The 13,677-nt window shown below is 44.1% G+C and overlaps 1 protein-coding gene across 1 annotated transcript in view; it reads right to left on the bottom strand.

Annotated features, from left to right (window-relative positions):
• Nucleotides 1-13,457, bottom strand: part of khdrbs3 (KH domain containing, RNA binding, signal transduction associated 3) — a gene marked incomplete at its 5' end in the record, with an annotated part of 76,059 nt that extends 62,602 nt beyond the window's left edge. Inside the window, one exon of the mRNA XM_079288767.1 lies at nt 13,367-13,457. Coding sequence (XP_079144893.1) covers nt 13,367-13,457 — 91 coding nt within the window. The remainder of the gene's footprint in view (nt 1-13,366) is intronic.
• Nucleotides 13,458-13,677: the final 220 nt, after the last annotated feature.

Here is a 13,677-nt window from a genome sequence, read left to right as displayed (position 1 = left end):
GAACCCATGTCAGAATGAAATGGGTCATACGATACTTTAAATAAATATGATAATGAGGCAGACTCTCCAGATTGCCAGGGGCGTTATTTGTGTTACGTGGAGAGAACAGTAGGTAGATTGGAACTTAATAATACTTCTACAGTGGAGACGGCGCCAGACTGGAAAGTGGTCCGCAAGAGCTTCAATGTGATCATGTAATGCAGTGGTCCTCATACAACGGTTCGCATGATATCTTATGAAAGGTCACTCATTGTTCGTGGGTTTTCCTACGAAAGCCAGCAACACGTGTCAATTTACGCTCGTTGCACGTATACAGGCTTTTCAAAATAAACTTCCGCCTTCACAAGAGAATCAGGAAGTTGTGTTTTGGCAACAAAACGACTTATTTAGGTTTAGGAAAAGATCGTTGTTTGGGTTCAAATAACTTCAGAGGTTCCATTACTGACATACGCAAGTGACGTCAGCGTGGACTTCTAGTTTCACATGGGGATCGAACAGCGGCCTCCTGGCTGACAGATTGATGTTTGTTGGAAAAAATTGCCATTTCAAACAGTATCATAATATAAATAGAAAGCTATACAAAGTTGAGACAGTATCGCGGGAAACGTGTCCTAGAAGAGGACGTGAAAGATTTAGACGCTTAAATGAACCCCAGACCTTCGTTTCTGCATCCTGTGAATCGAAAGAAAAGGGAAAACAGATTTGGATATCTGCAGAAGGCCCTTCGCTGCTGCTAACTGGTTATGAGGTTGTGAGAAAAACAACACAGGAGTAACTGTAAGGGAAGAGGCTTTAAACGATTTCCTTGTGATGAATGGAAGGGGGCTCCTGTAGTCGGGCTCTTCCCTCTCAGCAGGGGTCGGAATTATCTCTCACTAGGCGACCTCGGGAGCTCAGTTGGGGTAATGTACTTCTGACATAGAGATAGATCTATGACACAGAAAGTGCAATTTGTCCTCCAGCGCTGTGGAGTCCCCGGGCTCAAAGGCAACGTGTAAGGGAGTAAAAGGAGCGATGAGTCAAGTGTTTGGAGGGATGTCACTTTACATGAGGGTTAGATACATAAATTAGTGAGCCCCGATATTTGGCTTTGGTTACACGTCACATATTGATCGGTGATGTGATCCCGGAGCCTCCTCCATGGCCGGAGCGCAGCTGAACCAGTCGATTGAGGGCTGCAGTTAAATGACATTTTCATATATTCTCGTTCGCTAAATGAAGTCTTCTGTTAGCGACCTCGTGTGACTTACAGTTTTGAGTCTTAAGATGTTTTTTCTACCCTGAAAAAAATGACACCAAACATATAAACCTGACAAATGATTAAGATTGTTATTAATTGTTGCATCATTTCTAAAGCTCACGGCAGCATACAAATGAATAAAACCGGTCGGGAGTCCTCCTCCTTCGTTTCTGTGTCTGAGCAGATGCTCCAGTGAATATAAGGCATGCAGCACGCTCCCCTGTGTTTGTGTTTTGTTTTGTAAATCAATGCACTTTCCCTCATTGATTCTGAATACAATGCTCCTTGTGCATGCAGCTGTTTCATTGATGTTACAAGGCTACAGGCTCTTTGCTCATGCAGGCCACCTGCTCTGGCATTTTCTCCATCAGCTGTGGAATTGCAGTAATACCGTTATTTCAACCTGCTCCTTTGCCCTCAGCCGTTGTGCATGACTGTCAGTGCGGGACCTCTGAGGCTCACTAGACCCCCAAAAAAAGCCCCCCCCCCCGCTTCCCGTCACTGGCATGTAATCCGCTCCCTCGCGAGTCTCCCTGGGTCCTGTGTTCTTATCAGCTCCTCCAGGATGAGAGGCTGTCAATACAACGACCACAGAGAAAGAAAAGCGTTTCTTCCCCCTACTTCTCATATCAACGCGGCCCATCTTCACACAGAACCGCCGCTGGTCAGACAGCAATTAAAACCTCAGCCCTCCGGTGGAGGAGTCGGTGCGAGTGAAAACCACAGATCTATAAACTTGATTTCTATCCGTTCACCTCCTGCAGCCTCCCATCGACACGACCAGCTCGAGAGGCGTCGACTGTGTGGACGGCATGCTCGCTGTAATTACAATCATCTTTTCCAGAGATGCATTACATATGACAGAAAGGAATTGAGCTGTGATACTGGAGTTTTATAAATATCTCTCGGAGACAGAGCCACTGTGCACTGCGAAAAAAAATACATCTAGCCTGTTATTGAGTATCAGAAGATGGAGTTATTTGTTTAAGATACTTACAGGACCAGGCTGGCGATGGAAACCAAAACCCTTCACTCTTCTAACAAATATGGTCTGCCAAAATCTTGGATCTTCATTGTAGTCCAAAAACTATTGAAACACATCAACGAGCCACACGGTTGCATTGGGTAACACGATCCGTCATTACCACGAACACACACACACACTGTAGGTTTTTTAAAGTCGACCTTAAATACACTGAGCTGCTGCTGTAAATACTGACTAGTGCGCCAAATGTGTATTAATCCACAGCTAAAAATAGTCCCCAACAAATGCACGATTTACCCTGTTTTAGTCATGTTCTCTAAAGCGTTTAAGGAAAATGCTGAGTCCTTCTTAAAGAGGGAAATGTATATGTACGTATAAGTTGACCAGTTTAAACAGATATGCTTGTTTAATAGGAACCAATGAGCGTGAGGCTACAGGGAAGTTGAAATTACCGAGAGACAGACTGAGATCATTTTTTATTTATTTTAATTGTACTAAGGTTCAATCGTAGTGAGGACAGTATAGAATAATGTCAGCCTCATCATTCAACAGGTGGTTCACTTTAGAATCAATTTAAAATGACATATAATGGTAAATGCCATTTTACAAAATATAAATCTGTCAAATGTGACATTTATAAAAGTCAGTGTTGTTCAATGAATTAAAATGAAGCAGCTGCTTCATCTGGTTTTGTTGAACACTGACATTATTTCTAGGTAAGACGTGATAAAAGGAAAACTACACATTCATATTAAATACGAAATGGATAAACTGTATTTCCAAAGTCCCTCTATCACAAATGCCTCTTTCTTCGGTATTAAGCAGCAGACAAATAACTAAGAAACTACATCCCCCATATCATGACCCAGATATTTTCCGCTTGCAGAACAGCTGTCGCTTTCAAATAAAGGTGTGAACTTTTCAATTAAAACTGCTTTTGTGAGAGCCATGCATTCCTCACAGTATGCCGCAAGGCCTTTTGTTTTGTCGGGGATATACACCAAAAAAATAAAACAATAAAGACTCCATAAAAGCTCCAAACATTTTCTGCGGGCTAATGATGGCCGCGGAGCGAGACAGAGATTTAACAAGCGGACAGGCAGAGATCCACTTCCAGGTCAAACTTTAACAAGCATCTTATTGGGCAAACCCCGGGTCAAACGTTAACAAGGAGCGCTGCCAAATGGCACCGTGAAGGAGCCCATATGGGCCATCGGTTGGAGAGTCGAACAGACAGCAGCAACACAACAGAATGAATTCATTACCAAGGAGAGAGTGGATAATTGTGCTTGTTATGAGGGCCGTATCTGATATGACCCCATGTTTATGGTTTGCCTATAAGACTTAATGAATGTTTTACAGTCCAATTGCAACAGCAGTGACATGTTAAAGCTGACAAAAAAAACGATATACATGCTGCATCTGGTCGCTGAGCTCTATTAATGGACATTCAGCAAGTGGACCACATAATGGGCTTTACAGCGTTTCCTACTTTGAATGACTTTGTTGGCATGGCATTTAATGGCAAAAAGGGCACAAGAAACAGCGGGAGATGTCCCTAAAAACTCTGAACACAATTAAGCTTCAATATCGGGCTCTAAGAAGACACAGAGAAGCAAGCGGCCCAGCAGGACACGAGGAGAGGTCTCTTGGAACTGGTGGTAAATGAGCATCCATCCCTCCTCATCTCTCGGTGCTCCTCTCCAAAAACCCAGAAAATGCACTGAACATATATCTGCTGGTATCCACCCCTCGCTCATTAGATATTGATGCCCACCGCCACCAAAGCCTCTGCTTCTTTTTCTGTTTTCAAAAGGTGAGCACGACAGCTCTGCTAAATCACTGTGATCTCCTTTGAAAAGGTATAGATATCTTTTTTTTTATATTTCATGGTTTTATGATGAGGACCCCAAGTTTTGCATTAATTCATATAATATCCAGCTCCATATAAAGGTGGTAGTCGTGTAGCCAATGCTACACGTGTTCATTACATCACTGTCATTTTGCTTTTTTTTTTTGTGACTAAAAATACACACCTGCAGCAAAAGCTCAACCAGGGAGGACAAACATCCATTTAACGTTAAAGATCAAAATAAGCACTTTACAGAAAATAAGTGTGAAAATCTTTTCTTGGTGTTTCTGTGACATCGGTGTTGTTTCCTGCCGACATGTATGCAGACCTTTTTCTGGACACAGTCAGCCAAGCTGTGCATGAAGCAGTTGTGTCAGCGTTTGATTATAGAGTGATGGCCGCACTGATACAGACAGCAGCCTGCTGCACAACACAGGAGCCGCACAACAACCCACATTAGCTTTCCTCCCTAAACGCACGTCTTGTCCTGCAGCTCGGCACGTTGAACGAGCCACCGAGCGAACAGCCACCGCTAACGTCAATGTGCCGGCTGACGTTAGACAGCTAAATATTTGTGGTGGTCCTTATTCTTCAATTCCACCAACAACACGCTGTAGGTGTAACGCCGACCCACTGGCATCCCGCCAGCTGCTGTCAATCAAACACAGACACGCCCCTGCCAGCCAGCTCACATGAAAATGGGCATTTCTATTAATAACACATGAAGGGATGACAAAGTGTGATTGCAGTTGGATTTTAATGCACCAAAGAAGATCAATGCTGTTACTAATGAAAGAATGATTCAACGTTTGGGAATGTTTTGTTTTTCTCCCATTACATCAAAATTACACTTACAATGTATCTATGACAGAAAAACACTGGATCTGTGTTATTTGTGTATTATTTCTAACAGGATTTGTTTTACAATGTTGTCCATGACACACAGTGTGTAAATGTCCTGTTCTCTTAGTTTCTTTCTTCGCTGTGCTATAACAAGACTCCTTCGGAGACGAGTGCTGTTTATCTCAGCACATCGTCCCTATTAAAATACGGAATAAAACAATCAAGAACAGACTTCTACTGACAACAGAACGAGTCCAAAATAACAGCTTAGTACGGGGGTATTAAACCAGACTTTTTACGTAGTCGATGCAGATGACAGAGGAGCACCGAGGACAGGGCCAGGACTCGTCGGGCTGTAACATCTGCTGCTCAGTGCAGTCAACTACATCGAAACTGCAAGTGTCTCCGACTGAATCGGAGGCATTTTCTCGCTTCTGAGATAATGCCGGAGGGGCATAAATACGTTTAACCTCGCAACTAAATTTAACGTCTTCGCCTGCACGATTGCTACATTCGGAAGGAGGAAGAAGCCCAGCCCTTGAACTTCGCCCACTGACTGCAGAGCGTTTGAAACACTATAGTTTGAGGCTTTTGTTGTTTGAGCATTTGATATCTGATGCTAAGCGTGAGACTCAAAGGAGACCGTAGACATAATGGGCACATTAATTCTCCAAACATCAGGGGCAGCGAGAGATGGAGAGCCGGCTAAACTGTACAAATTCCCTAAACAACCCTCCCCCCCAAAAGAAACACTGAGGTTATGATCTTCAACCTTGGCTATTTTTTTCCATGTCACAGTGAGGTTTGAGGGGAGCTCTGAATCATAATATTTCACCGAACACAGTATTTGCTGAGAGTGTAGGTGACTTACACCATCTGTTTATAAAGCAACAGGCTCAGGCAGACACTCTGCCAGAAAAAAAAGGCACAAGGTCCCCGGGCTTATCTTGGTGGAGGTGTGCTGCTGCTCCTCGGCGGCGGCGGCGAGGTGGAACGATAAACATAATTAAATTGAGTCGGATTACACAAAATGGATCGGATCAGTTGGGAAGGCGGAGAAGCTAATCCAGTGCAATCCACTCTATAGAGGTGCCAGCCACACAAAACGACATAAATAAAGAGGAGGGAAAGGGAAGCGGTGGCTGTCGCGGGGGGGATCAAGGCGGGGGCACGGAGAGGACCCCTCCAAGTGGAAAAACAGCTCCAAAGTCAAATATCAACTCGAAGAGCAAAGTTTAGTGCAGAAACATGGGCTGGAAACGTACTTCTCATTCTCTGCTGAATTTCAGATAAAACACTCGAATCGTAGAGAATGTTGCTGGACGTGTGAAGAGCGTGAAATGTGTTTGTGGGCTTTATTGTAGTTATGGGCTTTCGTGTAAAAAATATAACAAGCAATGAATTTGCACCAATGCCATCGTTAGAGAAGGTGGGAGATCGCACTTGTCTTCCATCGCAGCATTAATTACAGTCAATGGAGGAAGAGTAGTGACAATCATTGTGGCTTTCCCCCGGTTTTAATTAAAGAAGATGAGGTTTCCTGTATGAAAGCAGGGGTCAGCAGTAGCCTGGAAGTTTCTGTTTTCTTTTAAGTCATCTGAACTTTTTTTATTTATCCCTAAGTCATCTGTGACAGCACTCCCATATAGCCACTTTTTTCCCATTTCAACTCCCATTCCATTCCGCTGCTCCATTTTTTGTTCCTCCCCTCAGATTGCATTTTCCCTTTTGTAAGTGACTTTGGTACAATCCCCTAACAAATAACCTTTCCCTGGGGAAAGAGACTCTTACTTTCTCTGCAGCCCTGCCAACCCACTCCTCCCCTCTCTGTCTTTTCCATCCTCCCTTTGTCTCTCAGCCTCAGGCACAGTAAACAGATTGCTACAGTCTGGGGGTTTGCTTTTTGCTTTTCAAACTAATCCAGTGTAATCCCGGTCTGTCTGCGTCCCGCGTTGGGCAGCGCTGCGGAGCAAATTATCTTCCGATAAAATGAGGATCAATGGATATATCAGTGATGCGGGGAAGGCTACGGCAGAGGATATATTGTTGAGTGGTGATGACATGGGCTCCTCTCAATAGCCTTCCTGTCCTCTTACCGAATGAAACGTGCCTAAAGTATAAAAACAAATGCAAGTAGTGGAAAGATGGCATTTAACGTAAATTCGTAGTGTCAACGTCAATCTCGAAACCAGAACCAAAACCTTGTCTGGTTATAGAGATGTTTACAAAAATTGCAAGTTTTTTTATTGTTGTGTGGCTGGTTTTGACTCCATGTAACAATTGAGGAAGAAGTATCAAAAAAGTCTATTGGTCTATTGGCACATGTATCAAAAACAATAAAGCCAGCCGTGCTGAAGACCCAGCAGCACACGTCTCTGAATGATCACCTTGCCAGGGATGCAGAATATCAGCTTTCAGCATACACCGGCCTGAACAGGTGCACTTTGCATTATTTGGCTGCCCGCTTTTAATTGAGTCTCCTCTTGGACAAGCAGACAGCTCAAGGCAGGCCCTGAGCAATGTATGGATGCTTGTGCACATGTGTGGGATTTGAAATGTGAATGCAGCATTGGAATTTGACAGCGTCGACATTAAATCAACAAGTCGAGCCCAGGGCGAGCTTTGTGCCAGGTGGAGCTGCAGGAAAGGAACCAACAGATGGAGAGGAGTGAACGCAATTAATAACTTCTGGTTTTGTGGTGTGACTTTCGTGGCCAGGGTTTCAGCAGAAAGCAGTGTGGGAATGTTATTGATGTAAAACTACCGTTGGAAGCCGTCTCAAGATGCTCTGGTTTTCACTGTGAAGCATCGGTCAGTATGCTATCTGGACTCTAAAACAGTATCTCGGTTTGAGAAATTACAATTCTTGTTCTAGAATCATTCTTTTTGTTTCACACAATATGCTGTACTTGCCAGTGCATTAATGCTTGATATTGCAGAGTTTTTTTTCTTCTTCTTTCAGACCATTTCCTATTCACACTGCGAGCGACAAAAGCAACAAAACTACCATGCATGGCCAGCTACATTGTGGTCGACGATGACTGCATAATGGCTTCCTCCCAGCACTGCTGTAATATAAGTGATTATTTCTCATTGGGAGCTACTGTCTGTTTGTTTGCATGCAGAGGAACACGAATGACTCGTGTTAATATTCCAGGTTTGACATCTTAACTCCACTAAAGGCTATCGAGTGCTGTATCTGAGTGGGGGAAAGAGCTAAATCACAGCAACATTGGCTCATTATTGCTGTAACGAGTGAGAACATGCGTCTGGCATTAGCAGTGGAATCAATAAAGGCACGTGACCCGTCGCGTCTGTTAACGAGATGCTGTTAGCTTTTATAACGGGGATCTGCCCGTGTTAGTCCTGGCCTACATTTCGGCCCCTGGATTCCAGTGGGAGCTGCAGCAAAGCAGAGACAGAGCTCTGCAAACACACACAGCGCCACCCGGCAGCCGACCACTGCTCGTCTGAATGCAAAGCGGGTTGGCTGGAGCTCCCCCCGCCCCACCCCCCCCATCTGCCCTCTTACAGTTCACTTGCAAGTTCATTACATCTGCGGGTCAAATAACCGGTCGGCTCTCGGCCTCCGACAGGGTCGGGGCTGCGGCTGCGCCTCCACCTCACTGCGCGGCTCAGCATGTCAGCCGGCCGCAGATCCACAGATCATTATCGCTATCAAGCACTGTTTCCCCAACAAAACGATATCACTGCCTTTGATCCTGCGCCAAAGCTTATTCCTGTTCACTTCTGGCCATTCGAACCCAGGAACTTCTCCCACTCGAGGCAAAACTGAAGCGCGGCTAAAAATACCCCTCTGTTTTGTTGATGAGATGGAAATGTATGAATTAACAATCGGGCATCATGTCTGAAATGAGGAGACTTTCCCCCACCTGCTCAGTCTGTGCAGATAATGTATGTTTTGTTGTTGTTGTTGTTAATCTTTTTCTTTGCGGGTAAGCTAGCCGAGGACGTTAATTCAATGCAAACATTGTGCCGGGCTCCTGCTGTGGAATATCCAATTAAAAAGCACTGGATACATAGAGTGCATGTGCAGCACTGAGGTTCCAACGTTCAAACTGGGCCAGAGGTCCTGAAAGATTCAGAGTGGGCTGCTCTGCGGCCACACGCTGAACAAACAGAATACATCTGGTGCAGGCAGGAACTTTACTTTTTAACGTGCTATTGTTGACACAACTTCAGCCATACTGTTACGCAATGTGGATTACATTCTGATGATAAAAGTGTGATAATCAGAAAAATCTGATTAATGGCTTTTTACATTCTGTCTGAATGATGTGGGAGTGAAACTGAGAGAAACAAATCAACAACGTCGTGTACAACAGCGTTAAGTATAACAGCGTTACATGAAAAGCATTGAGTCAACGTTACTTTTAGTTTCACACAGGACACAAACAGCGGTCGCCTGGGTGAAAGTCCTTGTTTTTGTCACAGTTCAGTTTCTTCTCTCCTGCCACTCTATCGCTCACTCACCTAATCAGCACATTCAGGGCACCTGTTAGTCACACCCACCTCATCAGCTCAATCACTCTCACTTGCTCACTCTGCGGCACCTACTATTTACACCCCAATCTCACACACACACACACACACACTCACTGCCAGATCGTTCTCCGCATTATGCCAGACTTTCCCGTGGTTACCCTCCGACTGTATACCCGTTGCTGACCCTCCCTGTTTGGACTTCTCTGCCTTGCCTCTGCCCCGGTAAATCGGCATAGCCTTCTGCCCACGAGAATAGCCTCTGGTTTCTGTCTGCCTTCTCCCCTGATGGCTTGGCCTTCAGCGAGTGGATTTGTTCACGTGAGCTGATCCGAGACTGTTTGCCTGGTGTCTCTTCTGCCTGGAATAAAGCTTCGTTCAACTATTCCGTGTGTCCGTCGTACTGCTTCTGGGTCCTTACCACACCCGTTACAGTTTAGTTTGTTTCCCAATGCTTCACGTTAACGTTTCCTTCTATGTAACACAACTAGTTTAGATATGTTTTACAATATTTCAGATATCTTTGGGATTGGTTTTTTGATGAAGTCTTCATTGTGTACTTCTTAAATGTGTGAATTGTTGAAAACAAACTTGTTTGAATGTATTTAAACTAATCTGAACACAACCAACAAAGCCTAATCCTAACATGTGTTGTAGTTTAACTGTAGTTTTACCACCGCTCATGTAATTGTAAGGCTGTTGAATCTGACAAATGTCTTCGTTTTATGCACAACTCTTCCACACATTCCACTCTTTGGTGTTGGAACTTTCAGTAGTTTCATCCATTTTGCATTCGCGAAGACAACAACAGAAGCATCAGGGCGACAGGGACGGTTTGAGATTGATTTTTGTTTTGTTATTCCAAAACTAGAATGGTAATTTGAATTTTAAATGAACTAACTGCACAAAAGTTTTTTTTCTGTGTTCCCAAGGTCAAGAATGAACTTAAAATAAGGCGGCCCTTGTACCCCCACGTGCAGTAGCACCGATATAATGTACATAACAGATGCACTTCATGCCGTCCGACTAGTCTTCATACCTAGAAGCCCTTCATTAGCATGCTGTTGAGGATTTTTCCTTCCATGTAGGCTGCTCGTCCTGCTTGTCTCTTATTTTGGCTTAAGATATTTCTCCAGCTCCAAGTGTCTGCTGCAGACTGTATGAGGCTTGTCACAGGGGCAGAAATATGGTCCTTGTGGGATAGGAGCTCCACGAATGGCCCAAACTTATCAAAGCAGCCCCCGTCCCCGAGCTTCGAACACAATGCTCCCCTAATTTCTCCTGAATGGAAGTCTCTGCAGACCTGGAGTAATCTCGTATTCGCCGTCTGCACACAGTAACTCTAGTTACTCTAGCTCTGTTCCCTGCATCCCCTGCCAATTGCATAATCAAGTCCAGAACTCATCAGCAAGATGGCAGAAGAAGTGCTCTATTAAGCTGCATCGTGTCCCATCTGTTGTGTAAGAGAGAGATAACAGTATTTACTGTTTTGGAGTTGTGGCAGACTGTTTCGGCCAAATTTTGTGCACCGCAGAGCTCTGCTTACTTCATAAAATGTCACGGATTAATTCTGTGTCCAACTGCAATTTTTTTTTTGCCCCCACCAGAAATATCACAAACGAACTTTATTGGAAGGTTTACACCAAGAACTTGCGTTCGTTGAAACTATTGGAATTGAAACACAGGGGGAAACATTTCGTCCTATATTCTTGTTTGTGCTTCTCCGGCCTTATGTTCAAAGTATTCCATCGATTTTATTACATTTTGGGGAATGGCAAATATTTGCAATAACTCTACATACCGAGTGCAGTGTGGGTAAAGAACTTTAGGAGAGTTGCTGTCAAGAAAGTGGGTGGTGGGAAGGAAACTTTGCAAAAGCGTATTCAGTGCTCCGGTCTTTTTCTCATTGAGGCGAATATGTGTTCTTAGAAGATGAGAAAAAAAAAGACTAACCCAGATTTGAGTAAGGAAACCAGCTGATAAGAAAAAGTGCTGAGTAAAACACAGCATTATCTTCCTCATGGACTGGAATGGATTTACCTTACTGTTCGTGAATCAGCTCACTGCAAGATGCATTAACCTCCGGTCCGTCCTTTCACACAAGACTTCAATCTGCACCTCATATCGTCGAGGCCATTACCTCCATTGCACCAACACACACTGAAGGAGTGAAGAATCATTTCATTTTTCACATCACTATCAAAGGACATGATATGGACCTACTGTATGATGGTTGGCTCTTACCTATTTAATTCTAATACTACAGTACCTTATAGTTTTATAGTTATGAGTATAGGCCATCTGAGGAAAGAGCAGGAGTGTTGAACTCCTTAATGTCAGGAACTCCCAACAATTTCAAAAAGTAATTCATTTGACCTCAAAACCCAAACAAATATGATTCAATCTGACAGAGTGGAAGGTTTTTGCATCTGTGATGAGATGAAATGATTCAGTTATTCATTCAATTAATCAATTAGTCGATCGACAGAAGATTAATCAACTATTTTCATCATCGATTAGGCTGATGTTTGGGTTATTTATTAAGCAAAGATGCCAAATATTTCGAAGTGCAAGCTCAGCAATTGTGAGGATTTTCTTATTTTTTCCTATAATTGTAAACTAATTATTGTAAACTGAATGTCTTTGAACTGGTCGGACGACTAAAGGCGCTTTATAAATGCAAGTCTATATGTTTCACTCCGTCCTAGACTTCATAGTTAACCAATCAATTCATGAAAACAATCAACTGTGTATTGGTGTTGCAGGTTCAGAACGTGAGAGAATATCCAGATTCAGTTTGTCACCAATCTAAACTCCAGAAAGTAAATACATTAAAATCAAGCCATGCCTCACTTTGCAGGGGCCCCTTTGGAACCATTTTAAGGAACCCTTGAGGAGCCAAGTTTGGAAGGCATGGGCTAGAAGGGACATGGCTGTCTGAGTGAAAGAAAACAGCTCGGTGCATCTGGGGGGTCAATAGAATTAGTTACAGTGTAGCAGGACTGTTTACAGACTAGTGCTCCTTGTCTGCTCCCCTTAAAGCCAACAACAGTGTGCCAGACTCTCTAGACAAAGCCCATGAGTGGTACTTAAGGATGCACTTGGATGCTATAACAGTGCACTTCCCCACATGAGGGGATCCACGGGGCTGCGTCTGAAGAAGTGCAAAAATCCTGACGGCTTCAAAGCAGAGGGCTGTGCAACGGATTAATTAAAGCGTCTACGAGTGCTGCCGCCGCTGCTGCTCCATCCGTTCAAAATTCCATTTCAGTCACGTCCACTTCTTCAAAGGAGGAAACACATGTACATTTGAATAACAGTGTGATTATCCCCCCCCCCTACCCGCTCGTGCCACAGCTTACACATGTCTGCACGGGATAGAGAGGACTGCAAACTGGGATGTTAGGTGGTTTTAGTGTTCCACTGCCACTTCCATCCCTAGACTGTTGGCTGTGATTTCATGTCATGCCGTCTGAAATTAGCTGCAATTTCTGTGCAAATATTAACTTTTCCATCGGTTACAAAAGATGTTCAGCATCATGCCAGATTAAAAACAGCAACAAAAGCCTCATTTGGAGGTAAAGGGTTCCTCTTTCATGGTCTCATCTCTCAAACGTGTCCACTTGAAATAAATAGTTTGTTCATCTCTGGGCTGTTCCTACTTCAGTCACACCTGCTTGTTTTTTTGGCTATGACAGGCTTGCTGCATGACAACTTGGCAAAGCAGCCACGCTGTTAAAAGGACCTCGCTATTTTGGTGTGACCAAACAGGAAATTGTAAGTCGACCCAAAAACCTCTTATTTATAACTTGAAGTCGGCGGGCTGGTGGAGTCATAGCCTGCAGCCCAACACCAAGCGTTAAACGTGAACCGTGTGTTATGGACTCAAACTGTTTCCACGCAGCTGAACTGTTTACTTCAGTTGTTAAACACCGACATTTACCTTGATCCAGTAGCCGCAGGGAGTGCCGAAAAGACGGATCCAGCGTGTCCTTCTCTGCCATAAGCTCCGGCAAGTACTTTTCGTTCTCCATCTCGTGCAGGGCTTCGGGCTCCAAGTAATCGACTCAAATGTGATTCAAGTCAATAATAAAAGCAAAACTTGTTAGACGTCCACACGGCTCCAAGTTAGGGCTCCGCCGGATATTTCTGTGAAGCAAACTCACGGGGCGATATTGTCATTCGCACTCGCGCTACAAGAGCATTTCTCAGTCCTCGCGGCACACACGCGCGCACAAACAAACACGCAGAATA

Source organism: Melanostigma gelatinosum (genome assembly GCF_949748355.1).
Source record: "Melanostigma gelatinosum genome assembly, chromosome: 17".
In the NCBI taxonomy this organism is placed as follows: domain Eukaryota; kingdom Metazoa; phylum Chordata; class Actinopteri; order Perciformes; family Zoarcidae; genus Melanostigma; species Melanostigma gelatinosum.
This window is presented reverse-complemented; position numbering and strand designations above follow the sequence as displayed.